At 44.9% G+C, this 19850-nt stretch overlaps 1 protein-coding gene across 17 annotated transcripts in view; it reads right to left on the bottom strand.

The window, feature by feature from the left end:
* SMARCA2 (SWI/SNF related BAF chromatin remodeling complex subunit ATPase 2) overlaps positions 1-19850 on the bottom strand; it is a 127601-nt gene that overhangs the window by 35259 nt on the left and 72492 nt on the right. For all 17 annotated transcript variants that reach the window (XM_083718288.1, XM_083718289.1, XM_083718299.1 and 14 more), the window contains 4 exons: positions 17112-17275; positions 13389-13616; positions 9406-9483; positions 4383-4601 (listed from right to left, as the gene is read on the bottom strand). In XM_083718288.1, coding sequence (XP_083574414.1) covers positions 4383-4601; positions 9406-9483; positions 13389-13616; positions 17112-17275 — 689 coding nt within the window. The remainder of the gene's footprint in view (positions 1-4382; positions 4602-9405; positions 9484-13388; positions 13617-17111; positions 17276-19850) is intronic.

Here is a 19850-nt window from a genome sequence, read left to right as displayed (position 1 = left end):
TGGGAGGGAAAAAGTTGCAAGACAAGAGGGAGAGAAAACAAGGAGTGGTAAAGAGGGGGAGAGAGAAGGGGTGCCCCCCATATTTGGCTCCAGCTCTGCACACTTTCGGTCGACTGCTATCTCTGAGGGAATGTGACTCACCAGAGAAAGAAGATTCTCCAGCCTTGCTCTACAAAGAGCATAAAATACTTGGAAATCTCACTTTTTCCTAGGCAAAGGCATCACTCTAAAAGAAACCAGAAACTACCTTATTGATCTCCAAAGAACGGGAACCACACAAAGGAGTACGGTGAATGAAGGAAAAAATAGAGAGGCAGGCGCGTAAATTTGTGGATTTGTTTTAGTCTGTGTGCAATGTCATTTTCCACATCTGTGGATTGCAATTCAAATGATGTGCACGCAACACAACAGACAGATTGTATGCGCCACTCAGCCCCCACCCTGTTGCATGTACAATATTCACAAATTGCTTAACGGTGGGACAATGCCGCCTGTTCCCATCTCTGCTCAGTGCCTTCAGGCTGTCAAGAGAATCTGAGAGCTGGAAGGGACCCAGCGGTCATCTAGTCCAACCCCCTGCAATGCAGGAATCTCAGCTCAAGCATCCCTGACCAAGGGCCTTTCAACCTCTGCTTCAAAACCTCCATGAAAGGAGAGCCCACAACCTCCCATGGGAGACCATTTCACTGTCAAACAGCTCTGGCTGTGGGAAAGTTCTTTTGAATGTTGAGTCGGAATCTCCTTTCTTGTAATGTGAAGTCATGCGTTCAAGTCCTACCCTCCAGAGGAGAAAACAAGATTGCTCCATCTTCCATGTGACAGCCCTTGAGATGACTCATTTCTCCTCATATCTTTTCCAGAATAAACATGCCCAGCTCCTTCAACCATTCCTTATAAGGCTTGGTTTCCAAACCCTTGATTATCTTGGTCACCCTCCTCTGCACACATTCCAGCTTGTCAATATGCTTCTTAAATTGTCAATATGCTTCTTAAATTGCTTGTCAATATGCTTCTTAAATTGTGGCACCCAGAACGGGACATAGTACTCCAGGTGTGGTCTGACCAAGGCAGAAAAGAGCGGGACTATGACTTCATAGAATCATAGAGTTGGAAGAGACCACAAGGGCCATCGAGTCCAACCCCCTGCCAAGCAGGAAACACCATCAGAGCACTCCTGACATATGGTTGTCAAGCCTCTGCTTAAAGACCTCCAAAGAAGGAGACTCCACCACACTCCTTGGCAGCAAATTCCACTGTCGAACAGCTCTTACTGTCAGGAAGTTCTTCCTAATGTTTAGGTGGAATCTTCTTTCTTGTAGTTTGGAACCATTGCTCCGTGTCCGCTTCTCTGGAGGGAAGACTATGACTATGACTTCCCTTGGTTTGGACCCTAGACTTCTGTTGATGCAGCCTAGAATAGCTGCATCATCTTCAGCTTGTGGTCCACCAAGACCCCTAGATCCTTTTCAAATATACTACTGGAAAGCCAGGTGTCCCCCATCCTATATCCGTGCACCTGGTTCTTCCTGCCTGAGCGCAGAACCTGACGTTTGTCCTTATTGAAATTAGTTTCGTTAGCTTGGGCCCTGGTCTCCAATGTGTAAGGTCATTTTGGATTCTGATTCTGTCTCCTGCTGCATTCTGGTGATGTTTCCTAAGAACAGTCACTCCTGGCCAATCACAGAAGGGGAAATGGACTAGGAAGGATTTTGTGGCAGCTGTTTTCTGAGCAGCCCCTGGTAAGAAGGCGCATATTGTGCGCCGGTGATGTTGAGCACTAGGAAGTAACAGCAAAAAGGGGACCACTGCTGGGAACTCAATGTCCTCACTTAAAGGCACAAAGCAGGGGTAGAGGCTAGCAAGGGAATGTGCCATAGCTCAGTGGTGCAATTGATGCCTTGCATGCAAAGGATGCGCATTTCAATCCAGAGGATCTCCAGCTGTCAATCAGAAGTGACCATATTGGAGTAGATAGACCCATGGTCTGATTTGGCAGCAGGGCAGTTTGCGATGGCGTCCCGTGGGGCAGCTGCAGCTGGTGCCGTATGGAGGGTACAGTTGCTAGCTGGCTAGGAGCGCCAAGTTTGAGATCTTAGACAAACATTAACTGATCAGTGCCAGCAACTATTTCTCTCTCTCTATTTCCCCTCCCTGTGAGAAGTGAGGTTGCAGGGAACCAGGCAGAGGGCCTTCTTGGTGGTGGCGCCCGCCCTGTGGAATGCCCTCCCATCAGATGTCAAAGAAATAAACAACTATCTGATATTTAGAAGACATCTGAAGGCAGCCCTGTTTAGGGAAGTTTTTAATGAGTGATGTTTTATTGGATTTTTAATCTCTTGTTGGAAGCTGCCCAGAGTGGCTGGGGAAACCCAGCCAGATGGGCGGGTTATGTATGTATATATGTTGTAATAATAATAATAATAATAATAATAATAATAATAATAATAATAATTTCTTCTCCCACTTACAAGTCTTTGAAGCCTAACCCCTATTTCTGGAAAGGGGCCATGTAGATCACTTCTGCCTCAGTGGCCAATGGAAACACACGGCAGTATCACTTCTGCACATCTGCACTAAAGGTTTTCATAGCTGCCATTTACTTGTTAATCCCCCCGATGCAGAAATTGCAGCATGGAAATCTATTTTCCTTTCCAGACAGGGATGCAACTGCATTTGAATTTTCTGGAGTGGCCCCTCTGTCCCAAGCAAGCAAGAGCCAGATGTTTCATCAACATAAGCAACTGACAGGCTAGAGCATTTGGGGATATTGTAATGAGGATCTTCTGAAGAATCAAAACATCTGGACAGATAAGAATTTAAATCTTAAATGGCCTATTCCGTTTCTCATTCTGAGACAGGCTTTTGGATCTCAGCCTCGTCTAGCAGGCAGAAGGCCACGAAGACAGAAAGAATGAATGCCTTTGTAAACTTCCAAGGAAGATTTTAATGATTTCCCCAACCAGACATGTGACACGTAGTAATTAGCGATTTACTAAATGGCAAGAAACTGCCTGCATCCAATTAAGAAGTGCTTACAATTATATGAGTGACATGGAGAAAGAGCCAGGCAGAGAGACATTTGCAGTGCAGACACCGTCTGAGCAATACAAAAAGATTACGTTGACCTTTAATTGGAGTAGGAAATCTGGTTGGACCAGGTTTTATTCTCTGTCAGCCTAATATTTCCTTTTAATAGCAAACTTATTGATGCCGTGCCTATCAACAGGGCAGCAAAATGGGACCATCCATGGACAAGAGAAGGGTTTTGGATTCTGTGTACTAAGGGGACTCCTAGGCATGAAAACAGGGAGGCAGGGAGGGGGGGCCAAAAGCTGGATCTTTCCCTTCCTTCATCAAGCCCCTTACCGTATCCTGAATGAGGATGGGAAGCAGAATCAGGAGCTGCACCTTGCAAGGCAGCAGCCCTAATCCTGGCTATCCAGGATGTCAGAAAAGCTTTTAAGAGCTCTCACCACTTTGAAACTAAAACAGTACAGTGGTACCTCGGTTTTCGAACAGCTTGGTTCACGAACAACTTGGAACCCGAACGCTGCAAAACCGGAAGTAGGTGTTCTGGTTTTCCAACTTTTTTTCGGAACCCGAACATGCTCCGTTTTGAGTCCCCCTGTGTTTCCTGTTGCGCTGCTAATTTGTGCCCCCCCCCATTGTAATTCAAACCTTCCATTTCTGATAGCAGTGTTCTAAGGTGATATTTGGAGCTTGTTTTGTCATCTACAATATTGTTTTATTTTATGGTACAGTACATTATTGCTTTCATCTTATGGATCAATTATTTAGATAGTAAAATTCATGTTAAATTGCTGCTTTAGGGGTTGTTTTTAAAGGTCTGGAACAGATTACTGTAATCCGATTTGCATTACTTTCTATGGGAAAGCGCACCTTGGTTTTGGAACATCCAGAACAGATTAAGTTTGAGAACAAAGGTACCACTGTATCCTCCAGTCCTGATTCATCCCGCCTGCAAGGACATTTTTAGTTGCTAATGGGGCAGAGTCCCAGACAGATTAATTAGGGTGAAATTTGGGGTTGCGGATGTGCGCCAAGACACACGCATCCCCGGACTCCGATATTTCCCGCTCCCCCACAAAAAACTGCCCTGTACCCTGTGGGAGGGGAAAGATAACCGTATCCCTCCATGGGCGCACCCATCAGGTCCAGAGCTGGAAAAGCAAGACCATGCTCTCCTGGTCTCAGCAACCACGCTTCTGCATTTCATACACTGGGACAGAGAAGGGATTTCACAGTTGTTCCTTCACAGCCTGCCCCCTGCCCTGCGTGGTTCCATTTTGCCGCCCAATTCGCTCTAACTCCCCATCAATAGACAAAGAAATCTCGCCAAGGAAGGAAGAGATGGTACATACCCTCAGCCACTGTTTCTCCGTCAGAGCATCGCTGTAGTCCACATCCCTGCGCTGGCGGGACCCCCTCCCAAATATCTTCTCCTCCTCCTCTTCGCAGGTGAGCCTTTCCACTTCGGCATCGTCCTTGATTATCCAAGATGGCAGCTCATCTTCCTCCATCAAGCGCGGCTTCCGCTTCGGGTTCCGAGCATCTTCTCTGCGCCGGTCCAGGTCCATTCGCTGCGGGAACAACACAGGCCGCCCTTGAGACATTTCTAGCAAGCTGGAAGCTTGGAACTAGCTGGAGGTTTGCAGAATTTTTGGCCATTTCTTTTCTCTCAACAAAGTTCCCTTCAATTTATTTTTTATCAAATGACTTAACATTTATTCAAACAAATCTCAACAAAATGCAAATTACCGTGACAGGTAATTTCTGAAAATTGGGTGGGTTCTTTTTTAAAAAATTACTAAGAGATGCTCAATCAAAGAAAAAGAAAAAAGGAGGAAGGGGCACTTTCAAGGCTTCTGCAAATGAGAACATATTTTGTTGGGGCTGTTTTGCCTGTGCATTAATGCTCACCAAATGCCAACATTTGCAGTACCTGTAATGGATAATTCATTTTACATGGCCTAATGGTCACTCCAGTCCTAGAAGGATAAATATCAGCCATCTATTACATCTATTACACGAAGACCTTAAAGTCCTTACTACATTTGAATTAACTTTCTGTAAACATCACTTGGATACATATTCAGACACCTGGATGGCTTTTCCAACAAGTAAATAAATTCCAGAGGTGATGATAAACTGTACTTAAAATAGATAAATAAACCAGCAAGCACTTCCAAACTTACAAAACCTCAGAAATCCGTTCTGTTTCAGAGGGGTAGCTGTTTTAGTCTTTTGCAGCAGAAACAAAGACTAACGAATTTTATTACAGTGGAGAAGAATTCACTTCACCGGATGCGTGCTATTCAATCCTTGCTTTCCTGCCGACAGTCCCCACACAACAGGAACGTAAGAAAAGTACAGGAATATCTGCAAACAGCACCTCTGAAATTTACGACAATGGTAGCTGGTATGCATGTCAACTCAGATAGTGAGCACGAACAGTGACATAGCCCAAACAAGAGGGTGCTATCTGCATACTTGCGGGGAACCTTGAGTCTTGCAAAAGTACAAAAAACATTTAACAATTCTGAGAAGCCACAGATAATAGAGGGAAAATCAGAAAAGAACAACTTGATCATGGCTGCTGGGGGAAGAATGGGATGCTCTCCTTGGAAGAAACGGCTGGCTTGAACTCTGAATAGGACACCTTCTTTGAGGAGATAGCATACAATGAAATTTTTGTGCAGGCAAAGAAGTATTTTTAAACACCCCTTTCCCCAAACTAATGTGATGGCAGGAGACAAAAATACTTCTAATGTGATTTGCCCAAGGCATGGGGAAAGGTCAGCTCCAAATATATGAGCAGGCAGAAAAAATTCCAAGGACAAACTTGGTTGACACCAGGGTCTAAGAATAAGAAATGTTTCCTCCTATATACTAATAGCGATTTTATTCTGTGTGCGGATCCTTATGTAGCCAAAACAGAACAATCTACGTACAAAAAGCAGGTGGCAACAGGTTCGGGGAAACCTCAAGCTGCGTCAGACTACGAAAAACATATGTAAGAAAAATTAAGGGGGAAACACTTGAGAAGGATGCAGAAAGAGCCCAGTGAGGATTAAGCGGGTTCCAGAGGCATGGATTGCTGGCTGGCTGGCTGAGGAAAACCAGAAAGCCAAAGGGAATGGCAGAGGAGTAATGAAACAGAGGCTCTTGGAAAAGGCACAAGGAGAGCCAACAGCCTGGCCAGAAACACCCCACACTGCAAAAAATATGGAAGGTTGGATAAGGTTTCTACCTCCACAGAAAACAGTGGAACTGTGACTATGTGCAAGAAATGCCAAGGTGTGAGTCTACTTTTCAAGCTCAAGAGACAAACTTAGATTGTAGATGTGTTTTCCAATGGATTATTCCAGTTTAATAAGCCAACCAGCCAACCACTTCCATACCAAGATGAATGAAGCTTGAGAAGGGATCCTCATTTATCGGGCAGCTTTGGGGAAAAAACATCCTGAGCTCTTGTATGTCTATAGGACTGGATATGACATGACATATAGTCTCGACACTATCATGCCTTGCAGCTTTGAAATAATTATGGTCTTGCGCACCGAAGGCAGGCCGACACAGAGCCCAAGCCATTTTGCAATGCACACCACTGATAATGGCTGTGCTGTAAGATGAATAATGTGCAGGATATTCTTCTTCCAGAGGTGGCTTAATTCATTTGCAAGGCGTGAGTTGAAGACGCAGTTTGAAATATTTTTAATTATGTGCATTCCTGAAGGGGCATTTGAGGGCAACGAAAGTCACCAAACTCCCACAAACTGATCAACAAGAGCCTGGAAGCTTTCATTAACTTATCCAAATGAAGAAGGGAAAGCATCCTGGTCAACGTAAAAATTATTTATGCAAGGTGCTATTGGCTCACGTTCTCTGCTATGGTAATATGAGTTTAGCCCATGAGAAAGGTGAGGCACGCAAAATATGTGTGGGTGCTGGGTATCTCTATGATTTTAAACATGGGTACTTCTAATTACCTATGTTTTTATGTCAGTGGGTCTGTATTAGTGTCCTGTAACTCTGCTTACAGCATCTTAAAAAGCAGAGACATCGCCTTGCCAACAAAGGTCCGTATAGTTCAAGCTATGGTTTTCCCAGTAGTGATGTATGGAAGTGAGAGCTGGACCATAAAGAAGGCTGATCGCCGAAGAATTGATGCTTTTGAATTATGGTGCTGGAGGATACTTTTGAGAGTCCCATGGACTGCAAGAAGATCAAACCTCTCCATTCTTAAGGAAATCAGCCCTGAAGTGCTCACTGGAAGGACAGATCCTGAAGCTGAGGCTCCAATACTTTGGCCACCTCATGAGAAGAGATGACTCCCTGGAAAAGACCCTGATGTTGGGAAAGATGGAGGGCACAAGGAGAAGGGGACGACAGAGGACAAGATGGTTGGATAGTGTTCTCGAAGCTACCAGCATGAGTTTGACCAAACTGCGGGAAGCAGTGGAAGACAGGAGGGCCTGGCGTGCTCTGGCCCATGGGGTCACGAAGAGTCGGACACGACTAAACAACAACAACAACTCTGCTTAACGTCACCATAATGTTGGCCCTTCAAAAGGAAGGCAGAGGGAGCTAGATTGTTTTGTTTTAAAAGGAGCTTGCAGGCTCATTTCACGGAAGGGAGGCAGGAAAGAAGTGGAACCTGCAACGGTTTTTGGGGAGAAAGACTATTTTATTTGCCTCAGCCCCAACAGCGTATTGATGCCCCTACACAGGTTAGGAAATTTGAGATGCTACACTCAAGGGTACGGGGAGCTTGCATGTACCCAAAATGCCAGATATAGCTTTTAAGATGCCCATGCTGTGAGATCGACTGTAATCATTTGCGCTCCTGCTCTTTGACTGGCCTCCCAGCCCCTTCCCTCCCTTGGTTCGTGAATATGGCCAATTCCCTGATTCTTATCCATTGTCATAAATCCACCTCTCTTAGCCCCTCCTAACGTTCTGCACAATGATACAACCCAAAAGCGTTCCTTCATTTTTGCTGTCTGAAAAAGGTGGCTTTTAAAAATGTGCTGTGTCCATTGTTCTGATTTAGTGATTTTTGTTGTGTAGTTTAATTTGTACGCTGCCTTGACTGCTGCCAGATAAGGGTGGCAAACGAAAGCCACCGATAGCTATTCTTGGAGTGAAACACTCTTTCTGGACGCAGCAGCAGCTGCTTGCTTTCATTTCCCCAGATCCGTGGCGGAGAAGCAACGGAAAGGGACAGGGGCAGGAAAGGCGAAGAGGAGCGACCAGTTGGATTATCAGCCGAGCAGGCGCAACAGCAGCCTCTTGTGGCACATCGGGAAAAAGGCAGCCCCTTCAAGACTTTCCGTCAGTCCACTGAGCATGTTTCATACTGGTTTTGTAGGAAGGAACAAAGAACAACTCATCTGGTTCATCAGCAAAAAATTTGGACACTGTGGCAGATTCAGATCCATTAATTTCCCTCCATACTGGGCAACACAGGGGCTCAATTCTCAGAACAGGAACACAACTTTACTAAAAAAAAATGTCCAGTAGCACCTTAGAGACCAACTAAGTTCATTCTTGGTATATGTTTTCGTGTGCATGCACACTTCTTCAGATACTTCTTCAGATACACAGTGTGCATGCACACAAAAGCTTATAACAAGAAGAAACTTAGTTGGTCTCTATGGTGCTACTGGAAAATATCTATATATCTATCTATCGTGTCAGACCAACACGGCTACCTACCAGAATCTATAACTTTACTAGTTCAAGTGATGTATTTTCAACTGTGGCTGCACCATTATCTCCTGCTTGGACTACTGCCATGCGCTCAACGTGGAGCTACCTTTGAAGGTGACCCGGAAACTGCAACTAATCCAGAATGTGGCAGCTAGACTGGGGACTGGGAGCGGCCGCCGAGACCACATAAGGGCCTTCTCGGTGGTGGCGCCCTCCTATCAGATGTCAAGGAAATAAACAACTATCTGACTTTTAGAAGACATCTGAAGGCAGCCCTGTTTAGAGAAGTTTTTAATATTTGGTGAATTATTGTTTTTTAATATTTTGCTGGAAGCTGCCCAGAGTGGCTGGGGAAACCCAGCCAGATGGGCGGGGTATAAATAATAAATAATAAATTATTATTATTATTATTATATTATGATTTCAAGGGAACCAAGGGAGACTGTGCAAACCTTCACTGGCCCCTGAAAAGTCCATTATCGAGGAGGGTGCATTTATGGAAGAAGATGCCCCAGACAGGACAAAAGCTCTTTGGCCCGGATAGTGCCAGCATTCCTCATGTTCAGAATTTCAAAAAGTACCGAAGCAGAACTCCACCACTAGGCTGGGAAGTGAGATGCAAAGGGAATCAAAGGAAGGAAGATTTAAATTAGGATTGTATGGTATCATTACCATGAAAAGATCGAATTCCTCTTCGCGCCGCGCAATCATCTGATTCAGAGTCTCATCATCAGGAACTTCATCTTCTTCCTGCAGGCGAGGAGACAAAAATCACAGAATTTACAGGCGTGCACCCACATCAAGATGCATAGACATCAATGAGACATGTGTAAAAAACATCTGTCGATTTGCCCAGTCTGAACAACCGCAAACCATATGCAAGAAATAATGGAAGCCTTGGGCATGTTCTGAATTTTACAATGATATAAAGTTAAAGGGTAAAGGGAGCCCTAACCATTAGGTCCAGTCGTGACCGACTCTGGGGTTGCAGCGCTCATCTCACTTTATTGGCCGAGGGAGCCGGCGTACAGCTTCCGGGTCATGTGGCCAGCATGACCAAGCTGCTTCTGGCGAACCAGAGCAGCGCATGGAAACGCTGTTTACCTTCCCGCCGGAGCGGTACCTATTTATCTAGTTACACTTTGACATGCTTTCGAACTGCTAGGTTGGCAGGAGCAGGGACTGAGCAACGGGAGCTCACCCCGTCGCAGGGATTCGAACCGCCAACCTTCTGATCGGCAAGTCCTAGGCTCTGTGGTTTAACCCACAGCGCCACCCGCGTCTCTTTACAATGATATATTTATTTATTTTTGGTAATTTAATACAATTTCTGGTCTTCCTTCGTAGGAAGTATATTGAAAACCTGCATGTTTGTTCAGAAGGAAGTTCAAGTTGAACTGGAGTTATTCCCAAGCAGCAGTGGCATGTGTTGGGGGGCAGAGATGCCCTCCCCTCACTGCTGCTTACCTGGGTGGAAAGGGGAGGCGGGCGAGGCAGCAGCCATTCAGGTGAGCCAGTGGCCTTCCTGCAGGTGCAGCACCTGCCTGCCTTCAATTGTGCACCCATCCTGCCCCAGTCCAGCTGGGCAGCAGCTATGCCTGGCCAGGAGGTCATCGCCACAGCTCTGCTCCGACACGCACAACGCCACTGCTCCCAAGCAAGTGCACAGACTTCTGTGTAGACAGCAGGAAGATTACACTGTCGCTCATGGAATGGCTATCCGGCAAAAAACGGCAAGGACAGGAGAGGGCTTGGGGAAGGGGCAAAGCCATGCAAAAAATGTGGCCGTATTAGTCTTCATTGCAGCCCCTTGGACTCAAAGAACCGCAGAACCAGGCAGGCTAAGGGAAGGGAATTCTTTCTGGCTCCATTAGCCAGGTGCTTATTAGTAAAAAAAAAAGAAAGGAAAAAAGGGGGGGAAGGACCCCTGGACGGTTAAGTCCAGTCAAAGGTGACTATGGGGTTATGGCGCTCATCTTGCTTTCAGACCGAGGGAACTGGCATTTGTCCGCAGAAAGCTTTCCAGGTTATATGGCCAGCAGGACTAAACCGCTTCTGGCGCAATGGGAAACCGTGATGGAAACCAGAGTGCACGCAAATGCTGTTTACCTTCCCGCCACAGTGGTACCTCTTTATCTACTTGCGCTGGTGTGCTTTCCATCTGCTAGGTTGGCAGGAGCTGGGACAGAGCAACGGGAGCTCACTCCGTTGCAGGGATTCGAACTGTCGACCTTCCGATCGGCAAGTCCAAGAGGCTCAGTGGTTTAGACCACAGCGCCACCCGCGTCCCTCCATATTAGTATCTGCCTGGCGGGGGGGAATTTCAGAGGCGGACAGCCCCCCCCCCCCCGTCAAACCCCTTGTGCTCTGATGTTGATGGAGGAGGGAGGGGAGACCTGCAAAGGCTTCTGGAAGCCCCCCTCCCATTCCTTTTAAGCTCCCAATCTCAGGGACTTAAAAGGAAAGTGAGAAAAGCCGTTGTGAGTCTCCCTCCTTGCTTCCAGGTTCTCAGTCTCACCGAGATCTTCAAGGGGAAGGGAGGGAGCCAAGGGCTTTAAGGCAGCCAAACGCCGTTCGAAACAGCCTCCCCCTGCCTTTTAAGCTGAGTGGTTGGCAGCTCTGCCAGGGGAGGCTGGGAGAGTCTCCCATCTCTCCCCACCCCCAAGGCCACTCCCAGGAGAAGGGAAAGGGCTTCCATTTCTGCTCATCAGCTGACTGAAACACAAAGGGACCCCTAAGGGCCATGTAGACCAACTCCTGCAATGCAGGAATCTCAACTGAAGCCAAATTTTATTATTTAAATAATGTAATATTTTTAAAAAGTGAGATGATGTGTTATTCCCCCCCCCCCCCGATAACACAATTAGCGTCTGCCAATGTGATGCCTGCCATCTGTTTCCCACCAGCCCCATTTGGAACAGCTGTTCACCCTATCTGGAGGGTGCCTCGTTGGCGAAGGCTGGCATAATAGGTCTCCCTGATGGATGATGCGTTTTCCCATCACAGCAGCCTATCAGAAATTCCCATTATTGCCTCTCCCTTTCTGGACTTTATAAAAGCACCACATGGGGATCGGGCCAGTAGGATGACAAAAACAAAAGAGATACAGAGAAGGAATCTACTCCTGATCAGGAAGGTGTGCTTTGGGAAAGGGAAAAACGGAGAGAGAGGGATTTCTGCAACGTGTATGCAAGGCTTTTGTTCAGAGTCAACAATTCAACAACGTAAGTGGTTCCATAAAATGTTCCCATGAGCAGCCACTGGATTCAAAACAAGGTTTTTTAAAATACTTAGCCGGGTTTTCCAGCAATTCCTGGTTCTTATCATTTGTAAACTCATGATTCTGAATCATATATGTATGCCTGGTTTTTTTGGTTTCTGTTTTAAGATTCTATAAATATGAGGATCTGAGCAATTTTGGAGACACATTCAAAATTACAATATTTCATTTTATATAGAAATTGATCAGCCGCTAAGAAGCAACATACTTATTTCAGCCCCGAGGTACCTTACTGAAAGAGGAAAAAATGTCTTTTCCCCCTAGAATTAATTTGTCCGTCTTATCTATACACGAATGCATGTTCAGTGCAGAATTCAGCTTTCAGGCTAGGAATCTTTGCTAGCATCCTTTCTCTCAAAACAACATTTCCATCAAGTTAGTAGTGTTTATGGCTGCAAACGTGGCCACAAAAGCATGAGGCCAATAATGCCTGCTGCTGCTATTTCAGAAGCCAGAGGGATGTCTGTCATTTCCAACTGGTATCTCCTTTCCCTTCCTATGACCAGCATCAATTATGCAAAAGAGAAAACATGCCCAAATATGCAAAGTAGGACAAACTATGCAATTTCGCTTGGCTTGGGTAATTAATGCTGGCCACAGAGTTCAGACTGCCTGGGCACATGGTTTTAGAGAGTAAGGTAAAGGTAAAGGGACCCCTGACCATTAGGTCCAGTCGTGGCCGACTCTGGGGTTGCGGCGTTCATCTCGCTTTATTGGCCGAGGGAGCCGGCGTACAGCTTCCGGATCTTGTGGCCAGTATGACTAAGCCCTTTCTGGCGAACAAGAGCAGTGCATGGAAATGCCGTTTACCTTCCCGCCGGAGCAGTACCTATTTATCTACTTGCACTTTGACGCGCTTTTGAACTGCTAGGTTGGCAGGAGTAGGGACTGAGCAACGGGAGCTCACCCCATCGCGGGGATTCGAACCGCCGACCTTCTGATCGGCAAGTCCTAGTCTCTTTGGTTTAACCCACAGCGCCACCCGCGTCTGCTTTTTTGTTTTTTTTTTAAGAATATTTATTAAAGTTTACAATAATAATACAATAAAAAGAAAAAAGAAAAAAGAAAAAAAAAGAATAACAAAAATACAAAAATGAAAATATTTTAAAAAAACACATAAGGTTTCCAATGCTTATTTTTCATTAACTTATTTCCCAGACCTCCTCATACCTCCCTTTTTTGTATTCCAGTTCAAATAGTTAGTTCAGCAAATCCTTATCAATAAATTTTAACCTGTTTCTAAACCTTTTTTTCCATATTCACCCGCGTCTGGTTTTAGAGTAGCCAATAACACCATGAGCATTCGATCTTGGAAGTGGGGGAGAGGGGAATGCAATCTTAAATTTTCAAGGCTTAAAACAAGCTTGCAGACTACCTCGTTTTCTTCTTCGTGCTCCAATATGGCTTGGAGAAAAGCCCTCCGTTCGTGGCTGGAGGACTTCTGGTCAAACATGCCGGCTTGAATAACCTTCTGATCCACGTTCAACTTGTACTTGGCGGCGGCAAGGATCTTCTCTTCCACGCTGTTGACGGTGCAGAGTCGCAGGACGCGGACTTCGTTCTGCTGCCCGATGCGGTGGGCTCTGTCTTGTGCCTGCAAGTCCTGCGAAAAACACATTGCGTGGAACGGATTAGTCCCGGGAGAGGGGGCTGGCTGAAGCAAAACGAAGCCACACTTTTACATATATATAAACCTATAAAGATCAAAGGCTAAAGATGACAAGACACAGTGCCAAATTCAGAAACTGCTTAAACTTTAAGCTTTTGCTGCACAGGATTATATGAGAGAAGCATGGCTTATTTAACAAAATAAATACAATAATAATTTATAATAATTTATTATTGATACCCCGCCCATCTGGCTGGGTTTCCCCAGCCACTCTGGGCAGCTCCCAAATAAAATATATTTCATGAAATTCATGTGTTTTGGCATTTAAGTGAAATGTGCATTTGGGATAGAGTTCATTTCACCGGCCGTGTGGTGCCAGCACCTGCCCTCTCCTAAGATGAGTGAACAAATAATCCAATTCTGGTTCCCTAATAATTTGAGCTCCCGCTCTTGTAAGAAATGTCCAGTTTGCCCTTTGATTCTGACTTATTTCAAGACCAGGGGTTGTATCCACGGAAGGTGACCTGGCAGTGTGCAGTGGGGCTTCTTCTCTTCTCCCTGTCTCCCCCATCTGCTCTGGGGGTTTTTTGACCTCCCAATAGGGCAATGCCTATTTGCGCCCCACCAACATCCCCACTGCCCTGCCCTTCCTGCTCCCAGGAAGCAAGAGCGACCCGCCTGTTTCATCTGCCAATCTGTTTCTGCACTGTACTCTGGGCAACTGTCAGCGCTAATACCGAACCCTCCTTATCTAGAGGTTGGCAGCGACATTTTCAAAGGGGAGACAAAAAGGCGAAGCCAAAAAATCTTCCTCTGGCAGAAGAGATTGCAGGAGCAGCTTGGAGGGATCCCAGGCCAAGATTCCCAGGAACTTTTCACCCCCAAGACCTCCCTGTTGGCCAAAGGCTGCACACAAGAGCATTGTATCTCAAAGCAAATAATAATAATACAGTGGTGCCTCGCAAGACGAAATTAATCCGTTCCGCGAGTCTCTTCGTCTTGCGGTTTTTTCGTCTTGCGAAGTACGGCTATTAGCGGCTTAGCGGCTATTAACGGCTTAGCGGCTTTAAGAAAAAGGAAACAAACTCGCAAGAACTCGCAAGATGTTTCGTCTTGCGAAACAAGCCCATAGGGAAAATCGTCTAGCGAAGCGATGCAAAAACCGAAAAACCCTTTCGTCTTGCGCGTTTTTCGTTTTGCGAGGCATTCGTCTTGCAGGGCACCACTGTAATAATAATAATAATAATAATAATAATAATAATTTACCCTGCCCATCTGGCTGGGTTTCCCCAGCCACTCTGGGCGGCTTCCAACAAAAGATTAAAAATACATTAAAACATCTGTCATTAAAAACTTCCCTAAACAGGTCAGAGATGAGAGGCAGCCCTCCACTAACTGATGCAATTGGCAAAGGGAATGGTTTCTTTTTCTTTAGCTTTTAAGTTACTTTATTGAACTTTAAAAATAGTAACACAAATTCAGAATTATCCATAGCAGATAAACATCAAAGACTTGTCAATATCTATTACACTTTGTCACAGTCTTCTTCTAGTTCCATTGACTTCCCGCCAGCTCCATCTAGCTTTAAATGTAGAATCATAGAATCACAGAGTTGGAAGAGACCACAAGGGCCATCGAGTCCAACCCCCTGCCAAGCAGGAAACACCACTCCTGTCATATGGTTGTCAAGCCTCTGCTTAAAGACCTCCAAAGAAGGAGACTCCACCACACTCCTTGGCAGCAAATTCCACTGTTGAACAGCTCTTACTGTCAGGAAGTTCTTCCTAATGTTTAGGTGGAATCTTCTTTCTTGTAGTTTGGATCCATTGCTCCGTGTCCGCTTCTCTGGAGCAGCAGAAAACAACCTTTCTCCCTCCTCTATGTGACATCCTTTTATATATTTGAACATGGCTATCATGTTCAAAGTGCACTGTTTGTGTCTGTTTAAAATAATTGCTTAGCCAAGATATTGTACTTTCTTTAATCTATTTAGTGTATAACAGAAGCTATTCAAAGGCTGCTACAGATTTTATATTGTTGCAATTTTTTATGTAACTTTTAAATAAACCCCATTTATTGAAAAATACTTGATCTGCATGGTCTCTTATTCTTCCTGATAGCTATGCCATTAGTTTTTGTTGCCACTCCAATTTTGAGGGTACTTTTTCTCCTTTCCAATTTGATGCGGCACACGTGGTGGACTTGCAGAAAAATTAAGGAATTGGGGAATGAAATATCTATGGAACTAAAAATAAAATAAAATGCGTAAGATCCTGTTTACAAAAATACCCAACGACCAGAGGCCTTTCTTCTTGGGATACTTGTCTCCGATATCCCAAAAAGTGCAAGGGAATTGTTTTTGTATGTGACAGTGGCCGCAAAAATTTTAATGGCTAAGGGAACGGTTTCTTTGTGTAACAAATGAAGACCCAAAGATGGAAACAAGAAGAAATACCAGCTAAAGAAGAGTGGCAAGAGAAACTGATGAACTATGCTGAGATGACGAGACTATCAGGGAAAATTCAGAACCAGCTGGACCAGACTTTCCTAAAGGAATGGAAGAAGTTTTTGATATATTCGGAAAGCAATTGTAACCAATTGACATCGCTTGTAGGGTTACAAGAAGTTTGTAAGGAGTAATTTATAAATTATTGTGAAAAGAATTAAGAATAGACGTATTGGAAATTTGAGTTTATAGCAATAATTATAGTAACAAAATGCATAATTAAAAAGACTTTAGAAAACCACCAGTCGAGGCTGAAGGAAGTCTTAGGCCATGGGCACGCAAACTAAGGCCTGTGGGCCGGATCCAGCCCCATCGCCTTCTAAATCCGGCCCACGGACGGTCCGGGAATCGGCGTGTTTTTACATGAGTAAAATGTGTGCTTTTATTTAAAATGCATCTCTGGGTTATTTGTGGGGCATAGGAATTTGTTCATCCCCCCCAAAAAAAATATAGTCCAGCCCCCCACAAGGTCTGAGGGACAGTGGACCGGCCCCCTGCTGAAAACGTTTGCTGACCCCTGTCTTAGGCTGTGATAGCCCAACATTTCAAAAAGATGTTTAAAAGGATGTTATGTTGGAAAATATGTGTAAAGGTAAAGGGACCCCTGACCATTAGGTCCAGTCATGGCCGACTCTGGGGTTGCGGCGCTCATCTCGCTTTATTGGCCAAGGGAGCCGGCGTACAGCTTCCGGGTCATGTGGCCAGCATGACTAAGCCGCTTCTGACGAACCAGAGCAGCGCACGGAAACGCCGTTTACCTTCCCGCCGGAGTGGTACCTATTTATCTACTTGCACTTTGACGTGCTTTCGAACTGCTAGGTTGGCAGGAGCAGGGACTGAGCAACGGGAACTCACCCCGTCGCGGGGATTCGAACCGCCGACCTTCCGATCGGCAAGTCCTAGGATCAGTGGTTTAGACCACAGCGCCACTCGCATCCCTTATATGTGTAAGAACTAATAAAAAATCGTGGTCTGTAAATAACCTGGTGGGGATTCCAGTCGCTGTCGAAAATAATGACGGTATCCGCTGCCTGGAGGTTCAAGCCCAGCCCTCCAGCCCTCGTGCTCAACAGAAAGATGAAATACTGGGAATTGGGCTCGTTGAACTTCTTCAGCAGGGCTGCCCGGTCCTCCGATTTCGTCGTTCCTGAAGAAAAGAGGAGCGGGCAAAAAAGCACGCGTCATTGCAAAGCATCTCCAAGTGATGATGTCCTCTTTAATTCTCCTTTCGCAGGAAGCAAGTGGTATCCCATAATGTTCAAACCCCAAAATGTTAATTACAGGGGACACGCTAACAATTAATTTTAATTTTTATATTTAAAGCCTTGTTATATTCATATTGTCCCTTGTATTTCTGATATTCTTTTATGATCTGTGATATTGTGTGTGTTGATGCTGGTCTGTGACCGTATTAATAAATTCATTCATTCAATTCTCCTTTCCTTTTATATGGTTCAAAATCAGCACTAGCCACTGTGGTTCCAGCTGTCTGTATGAATGCCTATAACAAACACCATCAGCACTGGCACAAACGCTATTTGCAGCCTTATCAGGGCGCTGAACTCCAGGGGAACCGGAAGGAGCAAAGACACCAACTTCTGTAAGGCTCTGAGAAGAAGAAAATTGCAGGACCGTTTAATGGTGTGTATGTTGTATGAGATCTTCTCTGCTGTGGGTCTTTCAATTCATAAAGCCAAATGGTGAGATAGAAAAAAACAATGTATAAATGCTTGTGTAATTATTTACTTTGTTCTAGTTGCAGAATTTGTGCTTTTGCAGAATTCTGCATTTTGTCAATGCAGAGTACTGATGAACTATCATCTGCTATGCTATTTTTTTTATTTTAAAAAACCCACCCAGCTTTGACTGTGATCCGGAGCCATTTACTTTGAAGTGATGTTACTGAAAAAATGAGGTTGACTGCTAAGCAAAAACATTTGGGATCAAAGCATTTAATATTACTGAAGCCTTGGATTACCTTTTAATTAGAAGGCTCAAACTGCTGCTTATCTAGAAGTATTTTGTTTTGCTAAGTATGTTCTTCTAATAATATATAAAGACTGAACATTTCAATTTCAGTCACAGACAGAGGCGATTGCTGCTAAAGGTAAAGGGAGAATGCTCTGAAATTCACTGATATATATTTATACAGTGGTACCTCGGGTTACATAGGCTTCAGGTTACATACGCTTCAGGTTACAGACTCCGCTAACCCAGAAATAGTACCTTGGGTTAAGAACTTTGCTTCAGGATGAGAACAGAAATCGTGCTCTGGCGGCACGGCAGCAGTGGGAGGCCCCATTAGCTAAAGTGGTGCTTCAGGTTAAGAACAGTTTCAGGTTAAGAGCGGACCTCCGGAACGCATTAAGTACTTAAGCCGAGGTGCCACTGTATATCTACATACTTAGGGGGTAAAAAAAGTCTCTTTAGTGAAGTAACTCATCCCAAGAGAAAAACAAACGTGCATGCGATTTGGAGTGCGATTAATTTTTAAAATCACATTAAGAATTCATTTACAAGCTTTACTTCTCCCATTATTTTAGGAAAAAATAATGCTAAAATAGACAGATTTTGGAAGCAAATTACTTTAACTTCCGAGTTAACTTCAATTTTTTTAAAAAATAATAATCTCATGGGAAATTAGTGTTAAGGACTATGGCTTCTTAAACATCACTGGGATAGCTCAGCTGGTACAGCATGAGACTCTTCATCTCTGGGTTGTGGGTTCGAATTCCACATTGGGCATAAGATTCCTGCATTGCTGGGGGCTGGACTAGATGTCCCTTGGGGATCCCTTCTATGATCTGAATTGGACCAGATGAGAGGAATACCCAGATAAACTGATTTCCATCAATGGACTAGAGTGTTTCTCCAGCGAACTGAGTGCACACTTTCAGCTTGGTCCCATAACATAATCTGGATATTGTGCTGGAAACAAACCCGCTGGGACTCACCTGATTCAGTGGGCGCCCATCCATCAGGTGGCATCTCGTGCCACCTGATGTTCTTAGGCCAGAAATGCAACTCCTAGTCAAGGCATCCCTGAGCCCTCCCAGCCCTGACGCCAGCCCATGTCAGGATGAGACCAACCCAGGATATAGGGCAAGCCAGAGTCAACCCCAAAGAGAAGGAAGGAAAACGCACAGAACAATCCCAAAGGAAAAGAAGAGAATAACCTCAACTCTAACAAACACGCATCCATAGAAGAAAAAAGTTAAGTGCACCAAAAACATGGTCTGAGCATTAATGAACGTGAAAAATACAGAGCTAGCGTTAAGAGGTAGAAACACACAGGTGAATATAAAGGAAAATGCAGCTGTTTGGTCCCCTGCAAAAGCCCTACAATGAACATAGGTGGATGAGAAGCCACCTTTCAGGCGAGTCCAATGTTCCACTCTCCACAGATGCCCAACCATCCGGTGGGAAGGATCAAAGCAGCCTAACAAAGCCATCCCCTCGAGGGCTGGGTGATACGGATACAGCACAATGTCTGGAATAGGATAGAGCTGGTTTTCAACTTCATGATATATCCCCAGCTAAACAGCACAATATACGGTGGTACCTTGGTTTAAGAAGAGCTTAGTTTATGCACAACTTGGATTAAGAATGCTGCAAACCCAGAAGTAGGTGTTTTGGTTTGTGAAGTTACAGGCAGGTAGCCGTGTTGGTCTGCCGTAGTCAAAACCAAATCAAAAAATTCCTTCCAGTAGCACCTTAGAGAC

This window comes from Podarcis gaigeae (genome assembly GCF_964106915.1).
Source record: "Podarcis gaigeae genome assembly, chromosome: 17".
Lineage (NCBI taxonomy): Eukaryota > Metazoa > Chordata > Lepidosauria > Squamata > Lacertidae > Podarcis > Podarcis gaigeae.
Note: the sequence above shows the minus strand (reverse complement) of the source record. Positions and strands in the feature narration are given on the sequence as shown.